At 34.8% G+C, this 26,589-nt stretch overlaps 1 protein-coding gene across 1 annotated transcript in view; it reads left to right on the plus strand.

The window, feature by feature from the left end:
* Positions 1–494: 494 nt before the first annotated feature.
* Positions 495–26,589, plus strand: part of Syt4 (Synaptotagmin 4) — a 527,459-nt gene continuing 501,364 nt past the window's right edge. The window contains exon 1 of the mRNA XM_069821239.1: positions 495–698. Coding sequence (XP_069677340.1) covers positions 647–698 — 52 coding nt within the window. The 5' untranslated portion in view covers positions 495–646. The remainder of the gene's footprint in view (positions 699–26,589) is intronic.

Consider the following 26,589-nt stretch of genomic DNA (forward strand, 5'->3'; position numbering starts at 1 on the left):
CTTATATTTCGACACGGAATACAAAATTTTATGTAAATGTTAAGTTCTCTATACGCATTAATACGTTTGAAAGGAATAAAGATGTATCGAAGTCCCATTTTCATTTATTTTGGCTTCAGGAAGTGAATAATTTGCAAGACACATTGGCTACATTTACTACTGGAAGAACATCTCAATACTCACTTTTATAACCTTGCTGCCAATGGAAGTTATGAAGAAAAAATAATATCTTCCTTTTGTCCAGAATCGAACCCGCAACTTTTTAGTTTCTCTACCAATTGAGCTAATTCGGATCAGTTCTCATAATTACTCCCTCTACATTATTTTAAATAATTCGCACACTCTGCCAAGGTTATCACAGTTTTCCCTTACCTTCCCCATCCTTTAATACCTTAAAAACTTCGATTTTCGTTATGTTCTGTTCGCTAGTGAATGATGACGTAAGAGCAGCGTGAACGCGCATGCCCAGAAGGGTTCATTATTGACCCGACTTGGGGCGTGCGACAGACATTGTGGTTTGCTACTTGGGATCGTCTCGGAGTTTCACAACCAAATTTTGCTTGTTAATCAAAGCGTTTAGGAAGCCTGCGAAAAGAAGGCCGTAGCCAGGATTGGGAGCCGCAGGGAGACCACAGTGACAGCCACCATGGTGAGCACGGCGACTGACGACGGGCCCGAGATCAAGGCTATCGAGACAGGTAAGGCGACGCAGTGCGATAACGTGCATGTTACACTAATCGAGTGCTGACCCTCACAAGGAATCGGCTTGTCATATGGTAGGCCCGGTTCCTCTTGTTGTGGGAATGCGTGAAAAACACGACGATTGTCATCTGTCAAGGAACGTACAATCCTGCTTAACCTTCTATAGTGATGCCATAATTTAACCAGTAAATTGAAATAGCCACTTAAAACAAGCTCAGCATATAGGTTTCTTCCTCTTCACTTACTGTGGAAAGCATTTCTTAAATAGTTTTCATTAATGTTCTTTCCTTTCAAGCTGGCTCTTCCCGAACATCGATTTTTGTTACAATGTAATATTTTATGCTTTCACGGTGAAGAAGTTCTGAGAAAGGTTCTGGATTTACAACGTATGTTGAAATTTAATACTTATTTCCAAACATACAGGGCTAATTACATGTTAGATTAGCCGGAAATATCGAACACAACAAAGTAAGCGATCTTTTATGTCTCTTACTGATATTAACCCTGATGTACGAAGTCGATCCGTAACGTTGAAGGTATTAAAGTCTCAACGCAAGGCCGAAAATCTAGCACTGTTCTATTGTTACAAGACTTATAATTGCCAATTTTATATTACTAAAGCAAAATCATAATTATGCATTTCAGTATTTTCATGATATATCACAAACACAATGCTACTAAAACGACAAGTTGCATTTGTTCTTCGGATATTGACTAACTCCGTAACAGGGTATAATATCTTTATCTCTTTTCTATTTAAATTCTCTAACACAAATGTATGTATGAAAAATTACTAGTGGAAAACAAAGTTCTTAGGTCATTTTAAAATATCTACATTAAAAACGTATAAAAGAGATTCAAATTTAATACAATACAATTTTTAAGAATTATTATAAAAGTGCACCGTTAAGCAATTGCCAGTTTTAGGTTACGTTAGGGTTACGTTACGTATCAATTTCGTCAATGTTTAACCGATATTTTACAGAAAATGTATTACCTAACAAAGATGCCATTTACTGTGATGTTAGAGATGACAAGAATCTAAGAAGTTATTGTTCACCTATAACAACTGATTAGTGATTATGAACTAAAAGAAAGTAATTGTCGAAGAGATAATATGTAAGCTTCAGACGTATGTACACCTAAATTCTAATAAATAAGAAATATTGACATTAAGTTGTAATGGATCTTTATGCTTTAATCTTCAGCAGAGTAACAAAACTGTATGCAGTTGATTAAAAGGTTGTAATACTGGAGATTCTAAGTTCGCAATAATCGATTCAAGAGACATCCGTGTGGGTAGAAAATCCAGGTAATGGTCGCCTACACGAAAATGCGTGCAGCATTAGCAGTAATATCTGCATTCTATATTTCAAAAGAGGATGGAATAAAATAGCCGTTATGGATTACCTTTATAGGCTATTTTGAAGTTCGTATCTTCGTAAAGCTATTAGAGACAGGCAAGCAATTATTTGTATTTATTATAAACGTAATTCAGAACTTTAAAATTAGCAAATCAAGATTTTCAGGTATAACTCCCTGTAACTCCCTTTGGTACGTTAAACCAAAGGTCCCGGGTTCGATACCCGGCTCCGGAACAATTTTTCCCTCGAAATTATTTAAAATTAGCATTTGTATTCATTCATTTCATTAGTTTTTTTGCCCAAGGGCAGGTCTTTCACTGCAAACCCAACTTTCTCCAATCTTTCCTATTTTCTGCCTCCTTTTCGTTTCCTCATATGATCCATATATCTTAATGTTGTCTATGGTCTGATATCTTCTTCTACCTCGAAACCTTCTCCCGTTCACCATTCCCTTCAGTGCATATTTCAGTAGGCAGTTTCTTCTCAGCCAGTGGCCCAACCAATTCCTTTTCCTCTTCTTGATCAGTTTCAGTATCATTCTTTTTTCACCCACTCTTTCCAATACAGCTTCATTTCTTACTCTCTCTGCTCACTTCACACATTCCATTCTTTTCCATATCCACATTTCAAATGCTTCTATTCGATTCTCTTCACTTCGTCGTAATATCCATGTTTCTGCCCCATACAATGCCACACTCCATACAAAGCATTTCACTTGTCTCTTCCTTGGTTCTTTGTGTAAACATCACTATTAAATGAGGATCGGTGGAATAATATGAACAGAATGACACAATAGGCTTACTAACGATGAGTTGTCAGGGACAAACATAAATTTGTTTAAAATCAAAGTGAAAATTTTTATTTTCAATTTTATTCTTAAGAACCATACAACAAAAAAAGGCACTAGAGCTCAAGAAACTGAGATTATGTAGCTCAACTAAATTAAAATTTCAATCTTAATCTACTTTTCTGTAAATATCGTTTCAATTAAAACATGTTTGCGACAGCAGAACGTGTAACAATCTATACATTTCACAAGAGGTGTAGGCTGGACTTCTTGGCTGGTGAAAATGAAAGAAACGCATAAGGTTTCCAAAGATTGAGCCTGCTTTTCTTTCCTAGTGAAGAAAAAGATGAAGAAGGTATCTTACTCACTGGGGCCGGACCATTTCAAATGTATAAATCCACGTGACTGATCCACAAAGGGATGAGAAAGGTTTTCTACTCGCTGAGATTGTTACAAATGACTAATAATTACAAATGGTTAAATCAATCACGTCCACTTATCATTTGTAGTGTCCTTCAACGAGTAAGACATCCTTCCCCCCTTTTGTTAACCAGAAGATGAGTTTCTTTTGTACCTAACCGGCAATGGAAGAAGACCAAGTTATCCTTCTTCTGAAATATTCACTATTGTTGTCTCTCTAATTTAGAACATAGTCTGAAAGGTGATATGAGGAGTGTACAGTACATTTTGGTGTGAGGTTTCTAGGTATCTGTACCGTCAGAGATGCAGACATAACCAACGTTTCGGAGTTAAATATCGGTTCCATTATCAGGGACAGTTGGGATCTACTGAAGTAAAGGTCTGGAGAATAGCTCTTTATAACACATCCAATAGATGTTTTTCCTTTCTCTGCCTTCCTTGATAACTGAACCGATATGTAGCTCCGAATTGATGGGTACATCTAAATCTATGACACAGCGCAAATACCCCAAAACCTCGAATGATGTTGATTACCATGAAAATTACACTCAAATATTTTTAACTTGTCATTCGTCCCGACTCTACGAGCAAGCTGACAGATGTCACTAGTGCAGAGAAGCGTAGATCACTTAGTACGTCAGAGAAAATCCAGAGTGCACTGCAGGCGGTGAATCTACTTTACGCTGATAATGAATAAATTCAGAGTTGAGCGGGATTTGAACACGGGCCACCTGGCTTATAAGTTCAATGTGGTAGCACTGAACCACCGTAGCAGTCACGTACTCAAATATATTTTAATAAATAGGACTATAACTATTCTCATTACTAACAATTTTAGAACAGAAGAGAGTGAAAAAATGTACTGCATTCATTTGCGTACATGTCAACTATGTGTATGTGCGTGCGTATGTATGTATGTATGTATGTATGTATGTATGTATGTATGTATGTATGTATGTATGTATGTATGTATGTATGTATGTATGTATGTATGTATGTATGTATGTATGTATGTATGTATGTATGTATGTATGTATGTATGTATGTATGTATGTATGTATAATATTATGTTAGTTATCCTATTCTGTGTTTTTAGATATTTGTTTCACTTTGTCCTACATATTAGACTGACACAAATGATAGAAATTTCCAAGTCCGATGAAAATCATATTAACAATGGATCAAAATCCATAGGCAAAGATTACAAGTAAAATAATAGTGGTGCGTAAAGTAAACATTCACCGATTAATATTATACTGTATATTCAATTGAAGTTTAAATTACTTTGACGGTTTGGCCTAATCCTAATCCATTTAAATCGTTGTAATATTTTTAAAATAAACAAAATTTCACACTACTATGTTCTACATTCTACACTTAAGGCCAGAGAGCCTCACTAAAGTTATATAAGGAAAAGGGAGACGTCATCTAAAAGGATGAGAAAAAACTGGAGCATAATGTAGAACAGATTAATATTAAATTCTGTATCAATTTGAAAAGGAAACAATAATTGTCTTTATTTAATGCAAAATAATCGTACCGGTATGTTTAAATAATTGTTATAGAACAGCTTTTAATTATTATAATCATCATTATCATTATTATTATTATTATTATTATTTTGATCGCGGCCCCATATTAACTGCTCTGCGGACTACCAGGGGGCCGCAGATCCCCAGCTGAGAATCACTGTCTCCAACACGGCACTGCAGAAAATTACAGCTTCTGAGAACATCACACAAAAAGCCCTCATAACGAAGAGGAAGTGAGGTTGTCATGTAGCAAGGCAGCAACAAGGCAGATGGGCGCGAGAAACCACCATGTGGGACCCGTACATAGGAAGGAGAACACAAGGCAGGCCAAGAAGAAGATGGGCAGATACATTCAAGCAGCAGCTGGGAGGGAACGAGTGGAGACAGATAGTGAACAAACTCATATAGAACTAAAATTTGGCAAACTCTGGTGTATCTCACATAGTGAATGTGAATGTAAATATTGTTCACGTGAAATAGCTCATCATGTGAACCACACCAACCGAGCTTCCCCTCTTGTAGGAGGCCCTAGCCCTTCATGGGACATAGTAGTTTCATTCATTCATTCATTCATTCATTCATTCATTCATTCATTCATTCATTCATTCATTCATTCATTCATTCATTCATTATTGAAAGATAAAGTACTACATGTAACTTATAATAAAAGTGAAGTTAGCATTAAATGTTTCACAAGTTATAGAACATAAGTTACTTGATTCTAAAGGGAAAATAATATCGAGAAGTTATTACTGGTAGCTTTGCAGTATCTCACAACCAAGAATTCTAACCATTGCACCATAAAATCGTAAGTGTAACACATTAGTAAAAGTGGACACTAGTGCAATTTTTCGATGCGTAGATATTAATTTTGACTGCACTGCACACTTTCTATAAACAACGTAGAATACTACCTATAAATTTATACCTGTACTAAAAACACAATTATTGATGTATCTACTGTATTTGAAAAAAATCAGATAAAGGTAATGCAATAATTTGATTATTTATAACTATCTTTGACAGTGTAGGTTTCCGCATTACAAAAAAAAAAAAAAAACGAGAGAGAGAGATCGACCAAATTATACCGATGAACCATTTTCACAGAAAACTCAAATAAAGATATACCAAACCATAATAAGGAGCATTCTTACCTATGGAAGGGAAACTTGGACTTTGTCATAGAAAAGTGAGATGATGCGTGGAGTATCTGAGAGGAAGGTGCTTAGGAGAATTTTTGGAGGTGTGCTAGATAAGTCAGTTTGGAGAATCCGATATAATAACAAGCTGTATGAGAAATATAAGAGTAGGGATGTGGTCATCTACATTAAATTGAGAAGATTGGAGTGGATTGGCCATGTATATAGGACGGAGGATCATAGAATACCAAGGAGAATTATGAAAGGGAAATTATTTGGTAAGAGAGCAATTGGAAAACCTAAGAATAGATGGACAGATGTTGTGACGAGTGACTCGAAAGGATTGTTCGGTATTACAGCATGGAGGAGGATGGCTTTGGATAGAGAAGGATGGAGGAAGAAGATAAAGGAGGGACCGTGATGCCATTATGTAGAAGAAGAATCATTTTCAGAGAATTTCATTGCAACACTGCAACTATACAACAAAATCACAAACCTTGATTACAAAGAGAGAACTTTTGCTTAACAATCAGTAGCATTTGTTATCATGTGATAAATATCAGCGTAGCCTAGAGGCTGTTTCCGGAAGTAATTTAACCCTATTTTATCCCTGTTATTACGAACTCAACTTTGGAGACGCGCTGTGAACTGATGAGGAATACATAAAATTAAGTTGATATTGTTGGCTTTAATTTTTTATGTCAACGACAAATTATCGAGAATTTTATAGCAGGAAATATCCCTCATGAAGTGACTATCACAGCTAATTTATTGATTAAGTTATCGGTAAGTTATGGAAAGAAACGAGAACACAGTTACAGGAATGTCACATGTAGAGTTTTTTTATATTATTCACTTTTAAGAGGACGTATCAAAATACATGTTTTTGACTTGTAACTTCTACAACAATTCCATCTACATTAAAAGAAAAAATTGAAGCGAGTTTGTGGAAACGAAATTACATTTCGGTCACGAGGGAAATACGTCATATCTGGTAATCACAACAATGTGAACGAGGTAATTTATATACACAAGATGAGTCCGCATATATACATAATCTACTTGGAAGGGTTTATTATAATCCATCGGAGAATTAGAATATATTTAAAAAATAATGTTGTTCAGTTGTGCTTTGACATGGGTGTGAAACAGACGCGTGCACAATACATGCGTAACAATAAAAAGTTAATACAATTTTGGCATTACTTACATTCACATGAAAAATTAATTAATAACAATATTTACGGGATATTCTCATGTCATTATGTACAGTGTACCAATTAATTGTCAATTGACAATGGCACAAAAACAGTTGTTTATTTGTTTTCTTAATAGTACATTATTATTATTATTATTATTATTATTATTATTATTATTATTATTATTATTATTATTATTGCATGGTCGAATTTTATTCATAGTTTCTTTATTGCATTCCGTTCTTTTGACAAACTTTCATCTTACAACAAATTTTATTTATTTATTTATCTAATTCCATTGTTGTTGTTTAGTCGACTGTCCGAATACAGGTCTGAACTTCACAAGTAATACCAACAAGACACCACTTATGAGGCAACTAAGCCAGGAGATATTGGGATAGGATGGCCAGTTTCTTTCCCTCTCCATTGCATACATCGCCGACTTGCTACATACTAATTCCATTATGGTATTCTAATTCCTATATATTCGTCACACAAAAGTACAGGGATTTTCTCAGCTCCCCTGTCACTGCTTTATAGCCTTCATACAAATTGTCATTCACACATCAAAGTTAGCAGGAAATGATTGCGTTCAGTCATCAATGCAATTGACCACAGTTCCCTTTAATAGAGCTATGAACTGACACAAATGTTGAGTTCTATAGGTAGGCTATCGAATCATCATAACAGTCAAACATTTTCCAAGTAAATATTTTCAATACTTAAAAAAATTGACAGGAGATTTAAGAAAATTCTCATTGATTGCGTGAAATATTTATATTCGAATTACAATAATAAAACACAATATGTACTTTCTCAACACTGTAGTATATTTTATTTGATATTAAGATATGTAGGTATATTACACCTCATATACCAAATATTTCCATGACTGTTACATAGACAACATCGAGGCACATTAACTAGAGCAGGAAGAGGGACGGATCGCGTAGAAAACTACTTACACTTCTGTTTTCATGGTACTATTAGTGACGTCAGAGCATACTTTTCATATGAAACGTTACATTTTTTTTTCTGTATCTCTACTAACATAAACATTTCACGTCAAAATACACTATCTACCAAAAAGTAATTGGACACTGTTTTTGCCCCTTTAGAATCACGTTATACCTCCTCTTGTTGCTATAACAGCAGCCACCCTGTCAGGCACGCTCTCCACTAGTTTGTGTAGGATATCCACTGGAATGCGTCGCCATTCCTCTTACAACATGACAATCAGTTGGACAATGGAAGTTGGCAGCATCTTCAGAGATCTCAATCGCCGTTCCAATTCGACCCAAAGGTGCTCAATGGGATTGAGATCAGGACTCTGTGCAGGCCAGTCCAACCGGTGAACATTATTGTCTGCATACCACTGCATAGTAGCCGTCGAAACATGGGGCCATCTTCCATTGTAGCATAATTTCTTTACAATGAAGCATTTGTCTAGGTTTGGAGTCGTATGTCAGTTTCCGACATTGTCACAATTATATTCACTTTAATCCGTTCTTAACTTGTATAAGCTATAGGAAGTTCTTTTAAGTATCAAAGGATGTAATTATGTGAGTGACGCTAATGTATTCAGTTCTTTGCACTAGTTATCCAACGTAACTTAATTAAGTACTTCAAAATTATATATTTATATACATTTCAACACAAGATTTCCGGGTTATACACAGCGTTATAGATGCAAAAGCATTCTATACTTCGGACCTATATGTTGGCTCTATCACGAGGGAAGCCAAGAGACCCTGCGTATATTATTTTTATTATTATTATTATTATTATTATTATTATTATTATTATTATTATTATTATTATTATTATTGACGTGACACGTTTATGCTCTAAGGTCACATGGATAAAATGTTACGCAAGTTACATCTGACGTCACTTCTATAGCAATGGCAATGAGTTGGTACGTCATACTATTCTGACGTCACTTGCTTAGCAACAGATCAGACTCTTGAATTGATATGGCGTTTGCTAGAACGACATGCTTACTTTCTTCCATGAATTAATTAATATATCTTATTTCTCTTATCACAGACCCATATTAACGACTCTCCAACAAACCAAGTAAGATCAAATACATTAATTTCACTGTAAATAGTTGTACAGGTATATAGTACATATTCAATAAAGAAAAAATAACCATGAATAATAGGGCCTACAACACACAGATTGCTTTAAATGTATTTCACTCCCAATCATACACACAATTCTTATAAATAAGAACCAATTCCTTAAAAGAATAATATAGTGTCACATAAACACCTAACGAGAGCATAAACTTTTCAAGCAATTACAGGGAGTAGTAGTAGTAGTAGTAGTAGTAGTAGTAGTAGTAGTAGTAGTAGTAGGGCCTAGTAGTATTATAGGACAGTAGTAGTAGTGGTAGTAGTAGTAATAGTAGTAGTAGTAGTAGTAGTAGTAGTAGTAGTAGTAATAGTAGTAGTAAAAGTGAAGACAAACGTGAGAAACATGCTGTTTAGCGGAAGCCAAAAACCATTACCTACCTCAAGTACATATTATAATCTATTGATGCCAATCCAATTACTTACTAAAATTGTCGTCTTATTGGTCATGACTTGGATTATGGCATTTTACTATAATAAGCTATGGTTACTATGGAAACGAAAGCCTTTGCCATAGTAAAATACTGCTATTGCTTTTCAAGGTAAAATATCAATGATAACTAAAATTTTCATTGGGAAGTCTATTTTATAAAAAATAAATCAAACAAATTGTTCTAGACATTTATTATTAATGTAGAAAATTCGCTCCCGCGCCGAAGATCGGACCCGAGACCCCCATTTCTACACAATGGGTGCTCTAACTACTGAGCTACGCCGAAGTTCAACCCATCGCACCAGATCGAATCTTTCTCCTTTGGTTCTTTTCCCTTAGTGGCCTTACTCCATGTTACTCCATGTTCGACTTATATATTGGCATATACACATCAAAATTGTCAAAGAAACAGATGATTTTATTAATAAATTCTTTCCAAACCGAAATAAATACTAAGCATTGGGATTTATTACATTGGAATTTCTTATTTTAGTGCATCAGGTAGGGTGATTAGTTCATTTGTAACGCAGAATTCGGGTAACTTCAACAGTGTAAAACATTAAAAAAATGGTAGAAATGAATGCTTAACGTCGTCATTTAAGCCGCGATGACATGTTTAGAGCAATTGGTATAATTGAAAACAATGGAACACAAGCTGACGCAGCGAGGGCTCTGAATACTGGAAGAGGCGTAATATCCAGAATGTGGAGTCGATATCGTGAATTTGGTAGTCCAGAAGAACAACATCCAGATAAACCGAGAGTTACAACTGCCGCACAAGACAAATTTCTGTGTCTAAGAGCCTTGAGAGAAAGGACTTCAACTGCAAGCATGTTAAGAAGTGCTTTGCAGAATGTTGGAAATGTGGTTGTATCAACCCAGACCATTAGGAACAGATTGCACAAGAGAAGTCTTAATGCCCGTCGCCCATTGAGGTGTCCAGCTATTCGATGTGGAAGTCAAGACCCTCCTGTTTTGTGGTGTCAGCAATACGAAGATTGGACAGATGATCAATAGGATCAGGTTCTCTCTACTGATGAATCACGCTTCGGTCTGCATCGAGATTCCAGTAGAATACGCATAACCAGATCAAGCACAAAGACTAAGATATGTACAGAAGATTCATAAATTCCAAGGAGGTTCTATCATGATATGAGGAGGAATAATGGCACACAGGAAGACTGAACTCTTTTCAGTTGAAGGAACACTAGAAGCAAATCGTTACATTCAAGAGAAATTAGTCCTGAATTTCTTCTAAAGCACGACAATGCCACTACACATGTTGCCAGAACAACAACACAATGGTTGGGAAGACACAATATTCATGCTCAGGTCTGCTCAGTCCCCGGATCTTAATCCAATTGAGAATTTGTGGAATAATCTTCAAAGAGGAGTTCTAGAGGACATTGAAAACATTGAGACTCTCGATTAGCTGTTCGCACGTCTCCAAATTCACTGGCAGAATATTGGTCAAGATGAAATCTTTCATCCCATATCTTCAGTGCCAAGAAGGTGTCGAGCAGTACTAGAATGCAAGAGGTGGTGCTACTCGTTATTAATGACAAAAGTTTTGTGTGAAGTTGAGAAAAACACAGTATTGTAAAGATTTTAAACCATTGAGATTTTAAAACTTTAATCTTTTCATTCTGAGAACAGGTTATGCGTGTTTTTTTAAACATTATTACACACTTTCATACCGTATAGAATATTTTTCTATACATAAATAATACATATTAATACTTGTATGTCATGTAGTATGTTTCTTCAATGAGAATTAAATAAAAAATGCTGTGTTCCTTATAGACAATTTGATGTGTGCATATAGGCCTACATGTAAATACATATACAAACAAACATATGGCATAGCAGGACCAAAAAATTATATATTTAGGCTACAATTTGATATATCAAACGGAAAACGAAATATCACAGAAAATTCAGAGTTTCAACAATGCGCTTAGAATTACTAATAACGTTTTTACAACTAAAGTGAAAAAAACATGGAAGAATAAAATAATATAGAGTTTTGGCAGGTCTACATTCATGAATGGCAGTGAAGCCCGGACCATCCCAAATATTAAGATATACAATGACTAGCAACTGAGGAAATTAAATTTTTATGGAAAGCTGTTGGCTACAGTCTATTATTTGATCATACAAGAATTAAAAATAACATCTATTCACGAACACTTCAATAATAAATAGATAGAACTGGCTCCGGCACGTCAAGAGAATGGATCGCCTGGACAGATTTTTCACTATCCGCCTCGAGGAAAAAGATCCGTGGTTCGACCCTTGAAAATATGGAATGAGACCGTAACAAACCAATGGAAACCTATTGCTTGAATGATAATGATAATATACAGGAAATCTAGGAAGACAAAGAAAGGGGACGCTAGCTGATTGATTCGTTACCGAGAATCGGGCAATAACTCTTAGTTATGGATTCTAAAGTTAAGTTTGCCCGTTAGCTTCTGCAGCTATGACGCGGTGCAAGAACTAAAAACCTCGTACCATTTCGAACGCCGTGACTGTCCTAAATCATACATTAATAAACCTTAATCCTTAAGTAATCGCGCGGGGTGTTCATAACACCCCAGTTAGATATTACGGAGCTCGTAACTATATATTCTGTAAGCCTGAACTTCTGAAACTTCCAGTACCTTTATTGGAATTGATAAGGTAACAATAACCTTAAACATTTTTGAAATCGTAATTCGCATACTCGAGATAATAACGGTTTAATTGAATGGGGTGGTTAAGCGCGACTGCTTAAGGGATTTCTTTTGAAAACATTCTAATTCCTCCACTTATACCAGTAATGGCAAGAATCAATACTGAGTTATGTACTTTGATGATCGAATCTTTGTATCAACATCTTTATTTTCATTGCATGAGACCTGGAATCCCAAATAATAAAAACAATTAACTTTTTCAATAATTTTATGTTCAATTATAATTTTTGCTCTCACTGTTTGTGTATCTCGAAAGGCCATCCACCTTGGTTTTGATAGTTGATATCTTCATATTAAAATTTTGGACTACTTGATTCAATTTAAAAACTGCTCTTTGTAATTTATTTTCGGACCTGAAAGTAATTATTTGGTCATCTGCAAAACGTAAAGCTGTAAAAATCAATCCTTTTTATTAAAAAAGTTTGTCTCTAAAACATTTATCCATGTAGAAATTAAATATTGCTGGAGAAAGAGGACAGCCCTGTCTCACTTCTTTATTTATCCATTTTCATTGCTAACTGAATTTACTTTCATTTTTATAGTATTTAAACTCTGTATGCTTCTGATCAGATGATGTAATATTTCGTTGTTCTTAAGCATTTGCCATGAACGGTTACTATTTAGGTTGATCAACACATAAGAACATAACGTCTAGGTTGCTTCGCGAAGAATTCTTTGTGTGCTATGCGATGCTGACCCACAGTATAAAGCTAGTATAACGTAGCCTATATCTTCTTTGTATTATGGTTGAGCTAGACTAGGTGACTTTAATTTTGTAATCACTGATTCGCATACACGATATTTAAGCATTGTTGCAGGTGGCTCTTGCTGAATGCACAGAAATAAGTTATAAGCTTAAATTAGCGCATTAGCATTGATTAGCAGCCAGAGCATATAGATATTATTCCGTAAGTTATGAGTCATAAAAAAGGACAACAGATGAAAGATTGCCAGAACCAGAATCACGAATTGGTCGAAGGAAAGAGCAGAAGTCCACTGACGCGTTTATGAAGGGAATTCATATATCAGTGAAACAGATGAAACTTTAAGCAAATTTGTAGGCCGAAAGACAAGGATAAAAGCAAATACTTTTAATCATAGACTACGAAAAAATGTGTAATTGTTAAACTGGAAATAATATCACCATCCTACCTCATTTTAGGCCTTGTGGCTTCTTAACGGTCTCAATTAGTTGTTTGTCATTCCTAACTTCTATTCTTTTTATCCGAAAATATAAGTATCAGGCACTGTTTCATTTTTTTTTAATTTGTTTATGTAATTGTAGAAAATCGTATTGAAATTCCAGATGTACTGTGATTTGCAATGCATCATTTACCTAACCAATTTTTATTGTTTTGATAAATTTTACTCAATTCAGGTATGTCTGGATTAATTTCTCTCAATCACTGAACACAATACCAAAAATTGGAACGTAGCGTTTCTGCTTCAGATTAACCTGGCGTCAAAATCCCGTACTACATACACGATTTTCATCCCAACAAAGAAATGTCTTGGTTTATGTTTTAATTCGGAAAAAAATGGCAGCTCATCCACAAAATTCTTGTTAGTTTAAAGAATGAAGTTATTATACACTATCAATAGCTCCGGACTAAATTTCGTGTAAGTATGGCAACTCAGAGAAGTGCTACTCTGCAGACATACAGTCATAAACTCATACAATCCCTCGAAGACATGAAGAAAAGACGCTGCGAGTTACAGAAAATGATCTTGGCTGAGGAAGGCGAGAAAGAGACTTTACAGCGACAGTTGGAGGCGATATCGAGAAAACTGTCTATGATAGATGACAGCCTGTCAAGTAGGATCGCTGCCAGGAAGAGCTTCGACCGCGCTATCATGGAGACAGAGGTCGCATACAACAAGATCCTCACGGTCCTCGACGGACAGCAAACAACACGCAAGAAGGATCCTAGTCCCAATGCTAGTGCTCCGAGAAAGAAGTCCGCCAAGACGAGGAATGCCGAAGTGACAACCGCCAAGAGGAAAACATAAGCTCTGCAGTGTGTTACGGTTGCAAAGAGAGGACTGTAAACAAGAAACGTAATCATACTTCGGAGTAACAAATTGTACATACGAGTTCAATAAATTAGGATTATTCTATTTCCTTCTGTGCATTGATACTATTTACTTTCTGTATTTGTAATCTAAGTTCTACAGACATATGGGTATGCAGTTTCTTGAACTAGCAGATGACAGCAGCTCTTGTTACAAAAAATTATGGATTCTGAAAAAGAAAATGTGTCAGGATTATTTGAAAACACAAATTCACAGAATTCTTAATTAAGAATTAAGTGAAAACGAACAATAGCGGAGTCAGATGTCATTCAACTGACGGCTTCTAACAGAAGGTGACAGGTACCGCCAGATCCTATGGTTTAAATCAGGTATGCTCAAAATTGTAAAAGCGCCGATTACACGGATGATGCTGCACTGCATAACACACACAGTGTAGGAACTGGGCTCTGCAACTACATTGCAGCACCGCCCGTGGGATCGCTCTCACTGTCTTACAAATACGGATAATAAACTGAATTTGAAAAAGAAAATATTCAGTTATTACATTATTTATTATATTTTATACAGTTATGGTATTATTATATCATAGATAATGTTATTTTCGTATTCCACATTCAACATGTATAGGCCTATTCGTTTCTGCAAATAATTGAAAATCTATTTCCAACGAATTTACTGCAATGCACAAAAGATTCTCATCTGTTAATCGGCCTCTATGATTGGATTTTTGGATTTAGCAACCTTCATTCTCCAAAATAATTGTTTGCACACATATTTCGAGTGACAGCGAATACGCTCATCTTGGGATATTGCGTTTTGTTCATTTTTGAATATTTCTATGCTTGGCAAGTCATATTCTCCGCATTTAGTTCTGAATTCTACGTGACTTTGTAAATCAATTAACTCGTCCTGGAACTGCACTCTCACGGATTGTACTCAATGTACTATGGAAGGATTAATAAAAAGATTAATATCACTTTCCATACGTCTAAAATCATTAAATCGATGTTCTGTGAATTCACATTTGAGCTGTTCCAGTAGTGAGATGCAATTAAATATATTTTGTTCAGGCACCATAGATTTCTTTACAAGTTCACAAGGGTTTTTAGTGCCTTAGCTAATTCCCAACATACTACATAACTTGCTCCTAAACGTAGACTCTGAATTGTTCGACTCTCTTCAATGTTTGGTCTATCATGGAGTGGTTTCAATTCTTGAAACTGTAGTGCACGTTGCACCCCTGAAAAATTATTTTATCATAACATGTATTTCTGTTGGAATAAAATCACCACAATAACAATAATTGTACTAGTAGTAATAATAATAATAATAATAATAATAATAATAATAATAATAATAATAATAATAATAATAATAATAATTATAATAATAAACAATAATAATAATAATAATAATAATAGTAATAATGTTGATATATGAATACATATTACAGAAAACAGCTTCCCTGTCACTTCGGCATGTTCTGGATGGCAGGGCGTATAATGTTTTATGTTGCTCAGTAGTATTCCTGACAATACCTTACAACATAGTAAACACTTCACGTTTTCACAACAAAAATAGTCTTCCTCCCACACTGTACGGAATGATCGTTTGCTTACAGAAGGTTTTGACTATGTCATTGTCCCGCACTGTTCGTACGTTTACTAAGTACTTGAACTGCCTTCCGGAGTCATCCGTCGAGCTTCGAACGAGGAACAGCACGCTCTACATTCGAAGGTTGCGATTACAGAACGTAATCGGGAGTCAGAGAATGAGCATACCTGGTTTAAATGATGAGAAAGTCAACTTTGTTTAGAGTTGTCATACGAATAATGGATTTTTGGCCTTCAAAAAGTATTTCGATAACTGCATAGAAAACATCCGCCTTTCACACATGTCGTCTACAATTTCAACTTTTAGGAAGTATGGAGGTAAGTCATCACCTCACATTTTGCTGGGCTGCCCTGTCTAACCCAAACCAGACATCGTTATCTCGGGAAACACATGTTATCTCCCGAGGAATTTCAAGAAATAAAACCCAGTAGCATCGCAAAGAAGAAAAAACATATGCCGGTCATCACTCGCAGTTTTTTGTAATTCCAGTGTATAATTTCGGTTTTGCTTTGGATTCCTCAAGTTAGTTTTAATTAATTTACGTAATCTTAGTTTTGATTTCCGCAGGCTAGTTTTACCTTTTCAACGTGTTTTTCGTTTAGGTTGGATTTTGTTTTGTTCTCTTCAGGCTAGTTTTAGTTTCTTTAGGTTAGTTTTAGTTTGTATACAGAATTGAAGACCGAAAAATACGGATAAAGCGATAACTAATAAAATAAAGAATTGAAAAGAAATAATTAAACAAACATTTTACTAACAAGCAAACATTTTCATGTGCTGACCGTTACTCCAAGGTGTGGGCCTCAGACCTCTTAGGCAGCGTAAGACGAAAGGAATTGTCGTGGGGAACTTATAAGCAAACATTCTCATGGGGACAGATAAAAAAATTACGAGACCGCCCAGAAAGTGATTTTCCCTGGGGACGTTTACAGAAAAAGCACAATTTCATGGAAAGGTTTATTGAAACAGATACAGCAATTGTTGCGCTATTTTTCAACACACATATTCCCCACCAAAAATGAGACATTTGTCATACCAGTTCGAATGTCACGCGGCAGACTTCTACAACTCAAGGATACAAAAAATTATCCCACGGTATTACAAATGTCCCAATTCCAGTGGGGAATATGTTGAATAATAGCGCAACAATTACTGTATCTGTTTCAATAACTCTTCCCACGAAAAAAAAAAAAAAATGTTATGTTTTATTTAACGATGCTCGCAACTGCAGAGGTTATATCATCGTCGTCGGATGTGCCGGAATTTTGTCCCGCAGGAGTTCTTTTACTTTTACATGCCAGTAAATCTACTGACATGAGCCTGTCGCATTTAAGCACACTTAAATGCCATCGACCTAGCCCGGGATCTAACCCGCAACCTTGAGCATAGAAGGCCAGCGCTATACCAACTCGCCAACCAGGTCGACTCTTTCCATGAAATTGTGCTTTTTTTTGTAAACGGTCCCAGGGAAAACCATTTTCTGGACAGCCTCGTAATTGCGGTGGAGTGGCCAAAATTTGTATAGGCACTTGTTTTGACATTACTAACATGGTGGAAGAAAAAAAAAATAACTTTTTTTTTTATCCCCATGAGAATGTTTGCTTATAAGTTCCCTACGACAATTATTCCTTTCGTCTTACGCTGCCTAAGTGGTCTGAGGTCCGCAACTATAGAGTAACGGTCAGCACATCTTGCCGCGAAACCGGGTGACCCGGGTTCGAATTGGTCTGGGCAAGTTACCTGGTTGAGATTTTTTCAGAGGTTTTCCCTCAACCCAATATGTGCAAATACTGAGTAACTATCGGTGCTGGACTCCGGACTCATTTCACTGGCATTGTCACCTTCATCTGATTCAGACGCTAAATAATCTAAGATGTTGATAAAGCGTCGTAAAATAACCTACTAAAAAGTGATCTGAGTAAAAAGAATATTGACATATGTGCAAGTCGGGAGTCTTCTACACAATTACCAGTATTTTGCTGGAAATAAAATAAATGTTATAAGTTAATGCACAATTCATAATTTAAGGTAATATTAAAATACATTTTGAAAAGGAATATATATATATATATATATATATATATATTGTTTTCTTCGCAAATCAAACAATGCGTTTGTAAGATTACTAAGTAATTCTTTTATAATTTTTTATTATATGGTTTTATAACAAAATATACTTAATTTAATTAATAGTGCCATAAAAAATGTAATCTGTACTGGTTGTTATGATTATGTGTTTAAGCTATTTATTTCTTTTTCTTTTCTAAAGTACAAAATACTCGACTTCTTTGTAAGAAATTCTCAACAGGTGTTTGTGTTTGAATACCTGTCCAATTTAACAGTTATCAAAAACAAAATACGCAAAAAAGTGACTTATTCTGATGTATCCCCTTCTTCAAGCGTTAGAGATTGATCTAGCTATATAAGCTGGAGTAATACATGGAGACAGCGCAAGCACGTTTTATTAAGAACAATAACTCTCATAAGATCAGCCAGAGGTAGAACACTAGTCCATTCATGTGAGGGAAATTTTTTGATAATTAGGATTCTAACAGGTACTCTTATGAGCATATCTTAACCAACTTACTACTTAAAACTGGCAGAGATATTTTTTCTTTCATGATGCGCAAAGCGGGGTAGGAGTTCGATATATATTTTTTATCTCTTTCTGAGTAGTATAAATAGAGAAAGCAGCTTATTTTGAACGAAAATAGAAACGTTACGAAATTGGAAGTAGCTACTTAAGATGATGTTTTGGATGAGAGAGAAAGCAATTGTGTATTATTCAGAATATGCATCTTAGTCTTTCTTCACTGTGAGTAAAATATAATGTGCACTGAAAACCTATGTGATTAGAAACGGAAATAGCGTCTTTGTCAGTCGTCGTATGTACATGAAAATGTTAACACTAGAAAAAGAAACTAAACAATTGCACATTGCATACTTCACAGACACTCAATGTGCGCCCCGCGTGTTACACATGACACACAGCAGACATCAAGGCAATATTCCCTCTCACACCAGACTCGCTCCAAGGTATTTACTGAAGTGGACTCAGTGGCACCGGAGTTACGATGTCGCAGTTCTCGCAGATTCTGAGACAGATGCTATCTTTTAAATTATATAAGCCCATAAGGAGAAGTCACAGACATTCAAGTCGGGGGACCTCGGTGGCCACATGCAGAAGACGTCTTGGTCTCCAGCGCGCCAGTTCACCTTCCTGCCAGTTGTTTATCATTATGACCACGGAAATTTGCTACAATGCAACAATGCAAAAATAACAAAATTCTGACAAACCCGAAAGAACAAAACCAATATCAGTTTCTGTTAGCTTCTGCTGCCATCTGTTGTTCCCGTCGTCAATTAGACATCCCACAATATTCGAAACAGGGATTCTCCGAGTCGTTCTTTCTTATGACACTAGTATAAAGTTCGTAATATACACCGTTACGAAATTATACCCGATTGTTATCACGAAGGGTTCCTGTGAATAATATATATATATATATATATATATATATATACATATATATATATATATATATATATATATATATATATATATATATATATATATATATGTATAGGGGAGAGTCGGGTAGTATCGGACAGTGCGTTTCTTTCATCTACCACCATATGGTAGTACCTGAATGACATGGTTAGGTTTCTCTATGCGACATCACAGAAACGTAACCATGTCGATCAGGTACTATCATCGTGTTGTCGATGAAAGATATATATATATATGTATGTATGTATGTATGTATGTATGTATGTATGTATGTATGTATGTATGTATATAAACTCACTACGTTTCGAAGTGGGATCTATCTTTGTCTTCAAATGAAAAGAAAAATGAGAAGGTAACATAATTTTTGCAATATATGCTACGGTCTCATTTTCTTTATTTGTCTGAAAACAAAAATAATTCCAATCTCTCTCTCTATGAGTTTTTGTACACATCGATAACAACAGAAAAGTTCTGATGACATTATTTTATCATACATAGGCCTATACAAAATATTAGAGTCCTAGGTTGGACAAAATAAAGATAGCATGATATTTTCCGGAAAGTCACATGCAACAACGAACTGAACAGATCTGATTTAAATGAAGTTTGAAAGAAAAACAATCCTGAGGCCAAAATCACAACCGAAAATAATTTCTTCAACGTATTATGCAAGGCCCACTCTAGAATCCGACAGGCGTTGAAAGTGATTCTAATTCATCGTCTATTCATGTGATTGCATCATAGTGCGGTGTAAAAACATTACATGGATGGATATAGAGATATTTCACAAACAAATTTATAAAAATGGAATTTAGAAATGTAGAAGTCATGGTTATGTCGCAGAAAAGGTTGCCAGCTGTAAAGGTCACCGGCCTAGCTCAGATAGTAGGGGTATTTGTCTGCTGATTCGGAGCTGTGCCCGGGGGGGGGGGTTTTATTCGTTCTTGGGCAGATTACCTGGTTGGTGTTTTCCCGAGGTTTTCTCCACTATAAAGTGTATGTCAGGTAATCTAGGTCGAATCCTCTGCCTCATCTTGCCAAGTATAATCTATCATAAATTCTACTAACGCTAACTAATCTATTTGGGGCTAAGAGGGATGAAGTTACAGGAGAATGGAGAAAGTTACACAACACAGAACTGCACGCATTGTATTCTTCACCTGACATAATTAGGAACATTACATCCAGACGTTTGAGATGGACAGGGCAAGTAGCACGTATGGGCGAATCCAGAAATGCATATAGAGTGTTAGTTGGGAGGCCGGAGGGGAAAAAGACCTTTAGGGAGGCCGAGACGTAGATGGGAAAATAATATTAGAATGGATTTGAGGGAGGTGGGATATGATGATAGAGAATGGATTAATCTTGCTCAGGATAGGGACCCATGGCGGGCTTATGTGAGGGCGACAATGAACCTCCGGGTTCCTTAAAAGCCAGTAAGTAAGTAACGCTAACTAATCTAGTAGCTGATATTATCTTTAAGTGACTGACTGAAAAACTCTAAAATGAAAAAAGAGCCGGAGATTTTTAGTTTGACATTAATTAAGTACAGGGAAACAATATGGACTAGGGATACGTATAAAAAAAAACTCCACATTAGAAGTATAAACTGCATAATCTTATAATTACTTGAAATTGCATGTTATAAATAAATGCAATTTGCAATGAAAACAATAAAACCGAAAAATCACATCAAAATATTGACCTTGTATACTGAAGGCTGAATTAAACAATATTTTTACTAATATATTTCATACTGTATATGGTAAACAAACGTATTTAAAATACAGTTTCTTCAAACATACACACATTTTGAGAAAAATAGCATATCTATTGATTAGCTAGTTCTTGAACTTATGCTTGAAAGAACTTGTTACTGCACTGAGAATTATGGAATTACATTTTGCGTATTTTATAAAATTAGTTATTTCAAGTCATGTAGAAGTTAATCACAGTAAAATTTCACTCCTCAATAAATTACCTTCAATTTGGTTTATGGATTACATCCATAGTTGTTCCATCATGCTGAATACACTTTTTGGAAGGCATTGCTCGTACACATTTACAATACTAGCTGAACTGTATGCAGCAAGTTCTTTCAGGAATAAAGACTTCTCAAACATTTCAGTACATTGCATTTCAACTGTCATACAACCGTCGATAAACTGAACAGCTGTCTTCAACATATTGATTTCTTCATGAAGATAATCGCCATCAAACTCTAAGTTAATAATTTTTGCTGCAGTCACGAAGTCCTCAAATGAGACAAGTTTTGAAGGGGTAAGTCGTGAATGTTGAGAGGAATTGCCTTCTAAATTATATATAACTTTTTCAGGGAAATAATACACGACGATTTTTCCATGAGCATTTTGTTCAAATAAAAATTTGTTATGTGATGAGATCTGTTAAAATTTGGTTGACGTAAAAATCATATCTTTAACTCGACTCTTAAATTTTTAAAACTGGAAATTGTAACATACTGTATATCTCGACAAAAATAACTCTGTTACCCTCTCAACTAGCTATTAAACTGTGAAAGAACATCATTATTTTATAAATAAAATACAAATAGCGTTAAGAAAGTATACGCATTTGAGAAGTATCTCCATTCAGTTCATTCTCTTAGTCACAAACTGTTGGATAATTTTATGTAAATTGTTTTGTTGCAAAAAAAAAAAATGGTTTCATTCCTTGTCAATACTTCAACATCTGATCCAAAGCTAAAAACAGAACACCTATTCGAAATAAAATTTGGCGAAGCACTTTCTCACACCCAAAGTTGAAAAATTTTAAACATTTCTTAATTTATTATACATTTAGTATATTAACAGAAAACTCCTTGTAGCTTTTAATTTTTAGGTTTTCAACATCACAAGTGGTATTTGACAAGCTTGTCTCAGAGTGGTATACAGACTATATGGAGATAAAAATATGTTTTTTTTTTTAAGTCAATGAAATTGCTAATTCACGGTATCTTCGTAAAAATCAATAATCTTATTTTGTACGCCTCTGGCAGGAGTGGAATACCAAAGAACGCAGGGAGATGTTCCTTTATCACAAGCAACAGAAGAAGGTACAGATTTGGAAATTTTTTAAATCGATGTAAGGACATCTGAAACATTTAAACTAAGATTATAGGATGTAGATACAAATTCATTATCTTTCAGAACGCTCAGAGCATCCTGTAAACTTACTTTTCTCATACATTTATAACCTTGGAGACCATTTTTGCTCGGCTCATACGATTTTTTTTGTGTTATCTTAGAATCTGGGAAAATTTTATTCATACCCATAAATTTAAATGAGACTATGATCATCATGTCCTGGTTTATTTTCACTTGAAATAAATTTCAAATGTAATTTTTTGTCGTGTTGCATAACATCATTTTAAAGCCCTGTTCACAGCGCATGTAACATGTTAAAACACATGTTATTAACAATGTTATGAATAAAGTTGCTGGTTTATAGTGAAAATGTTGACACACTTGTTAAAGTATTTTTGCTGATAACCAGAGGCCGGAAGTTTAGGCATTATGAATAATTAAAATAGGCAGGCAAAAAGGCATCATAAATAGCTAAAATACACAATAAAAGGCAATTACAAAAACCTTGCACTAGACCCACAACCTTGCACTTTCCAGAAAGGGATTTCGGCAGCAAGGAAAGCTTTACATAAGTGAAATGCAAATTGAGATTTTCGACTCGATGTTGCAATTATTGTTGGAAGCAAAGAAATCTTCTTCCCAGCAGCCTTGAAAAGTGCATTTTTGTGTTTGGTTGTACTGATATGTTGTGATATGAAATATTTAGCTACCTACAACAACATCACAATGAAAACTGAAAGAAAAATAACCGTTAAAAATAACGTTAGACCCTCACTCATTGTTGCCTTGTCAAATAAACACAAGCGATAATTAAAACGCTTATTGTTATACATTTTTGCACGGCAGCACTCAATGTTGGAAAGAGAATATGAACTGACTAAAAGACAATAATATTCATTCGGTGAAGTCACTTTCATTGTAGCGGTTATATAAATAAATTAAAATATACCTGTAGGCAATTTTTAATAATAAATTAATAAATGATAGATAATCAAATAAAGGGGGAAAAAGCATTTATTTTATAAATTAGGCATTTATATTAAAAAAAGCAGAACAAGGAAACAAAACTGTGACGTTTTAATCACAAAAGTATAATTCGTACAGATTTGCTTTCAAAATGAAGATAGATTTAACACATTTAAAAAGGCATTCTGCCAAAGTTCCGGTCTCTGCTGATAACATTGTTATAAATTATTTGCTCGAAAGTTTTGGAAATGTTAGTAACATTGTTTTTATCACGTGTTAACTACAAAATCTTCATTTCCATTTACTGTTATTGAAGATCAAAAGGTGTTAATAACCTTGTCCTTAATAACATTTCAATGTGAACGTATGAAAACTTTGATGGAGGATGTTTTTTATCCAGTGCAGTACATCCTGCGTGTTGCATTGTTTCACAATCGAGTGATCAAAGGAGACGGTTTGTCAAGTTATCCCGGAAGTGAAATATTACGGAACTCTACAAATTCATATTACAAAAGTAAGGAAAAGAAGTTCGATGAACAGTTTGAAATTGCTGACATTTTAAAGTGTATACGTCTGTGAGCACCAATTCCATCTCATTTTATAGTAAGGTCTTTTAACTTAAGTGACATTATTACATTCTCATTACCAACCTGTAGAACATAATGTAAGATAGTTGTCATCTTTTAGACAGTTGTCATTAAACGAACAATATCACTTACTCTCTATTTGATGGCGTATTTTAAAATTGTCATTTAATACACTGATAAAATGTATTGTTCGTGATCCACTACAGGCTGTTCTCAAATTGTTTAATGTGTAAGCAATGTGATGGTTCCGACTAACCGGCTTCTAAAAGTGAAGCGATGTATTTTGATTTGATTTAATTAAAAGGAGAAAAGTTTACATAAGAAACCGGAATTACATTAAAATTATTGGAGAAATTTAGACCATTTCTCACTGATATCCGCCATGCTCCCTTTTCTTGCGTTACCAACAGAAGCAACTATACAATGTCAGTTTCAAATTAATGTAGGCAGTGGAAAAAAAAAAAATTATACTTTATCTATCATTAATTGTTATCAGATTATTCGAATGACAACAAGCTCTAAAAACCTTAATAAACCAAACCTAACCTTCGTCATATTAATCAACCTTTCCTACCGAATTTAGTATTTAGATGATTATTCCATATTAGCAATACTTTTGACGACTTGTTTCTTATGTTGGCAACATTGATTATATACAATTATTTCATCACGTCACGACTTTACGGACTTTAAATACCTCATTTCTAACCCATTGTTGTTAACAATGAATCGCCTTTACAGACTAGCCTCGTTCACACTTTTAAAGTAACTTGATTTCAAGTAACCTGAATTCAAGTTGCGGTTCAGACATATTCAAGTTAATTTGTTGTCAAGTAGGATAAAATGGCGTAGATATAAGTTGTGAAAATAGGAATTTATGTAATAGCAAGCCTTCGTTCCAGGTAATGATAAAGATATGGTTGGTTGGTTTCTAATGCGAGACGTTTGAAAATAAATTCATTGAACCTCTTGCACTCTAATATTTTTCAAAGATATTATCATGGCCAGCCACTGAAGCACAGATTTTGAGGTGTTCCGAATCCATTTCTTGGTTTGAGTTGCACAGTAATGATAAAGATATTGAAGAAATGGAAGGTCCACACCTGTGGAGTAACGGTCAGCGCGTCTGGCTGCGAAACCAGGTGGCCCGGGTTCGATTCCCGGTCGGGGCAAGTTACCAGGTTAAGGTTTTTTCCGGGGTTTTCCCTCAACCCCAGCGAGCAAATGCTGGGTAACTTTAGGTGCTGGACCCCGGACTCATTTCACCGGCATTATCACCTTCATCTCATTCAGACGCTAAATAACCAAGATGTTGATACAGCGTCGTAAAATAACCCAATAAAAAAAAAAAGAAATGGAAGAAGCGTTGTTCGGTATAGGATATGAATTGGTAAGTAAAATGCATGATCACTGACCATTACAAATAGAAGTGAAATCTTCAAGCAAAGATTTAATAATTCTTAATGTAAAGATAATAATAGAGCCCGGATTTTATGTTGGGTACATAATATTTTAATGCTACATGTTTATGCATGAATAAAAGGTAAATGTTTACGAGCTACACATGTAGGAATGTTGTCCATAAATTTTATTTTAGCCTACATATTTGGTATAATATTACACATTTCACACCATACTACATAATTTAAACATTTTAACATTATTGCAGAATATATAATAATAATAATAATGATAATAATAAATAGTAATTTCTCGGTTTATTTTGCGCTTATATTGAATTATCCAATACTATAGCAGGAAAGGAAAAATAATTTGAACTCTATTGAGCTACTCATACAGTGGCCCCAACTTACGAGTATATGGGCCCGTGCGGCCCGAGCCCACCCAATAACTTGTGTTATTATTATTATTATTATTATTATTATTATTATTATTATTATTATTATTATTATTATCACATCATCTGATTTTAGGTGAATGATTTATTAAGATCAGTGAAGACAGTTTTTTAAATATTGTACGTAAGTTAAAGTAAGGAAGCATTGTTGGGCCCTTGTATATAAAGAGTTAGCAAGTTAATAATAACAACAGTCAACTCATGTTTTTAAATTTCTAAATCAAACAGAATACATCTTAAGAGAAAAGCAACAATGATCAGTTTAATTTTTCTTCGTTGAGTAGCGGTGTTTAGTGCCACAACTTCAATGTTACATTAATGCTAGTGTTATGGGAAATGAAGCTATGAAGCCATCGCGACTTTTTCATCATCTGAACCCAAAATATTCCGATTTAGTTAACAAACCCACTGAATTCTTTATATACGTGAAAGAGATGCACTTAAAGAAAACATAATATTATTTTAGTTA

The sequence above is a fragment of the Periplaneta americana genome, chromosome 3 (assembly GCF_040183065.1).
Source record: "Periplaneta americana isolate PAMFEO1 chromosome 3, P.americana_PAMFEO1_priV1, whole genome shotgun sequence".
NCBI lineage: Eukaryota > Metazoa > Arthropoda > Insecta > Blattodea > Blattidae > Periplaneta > Periplaneta americana.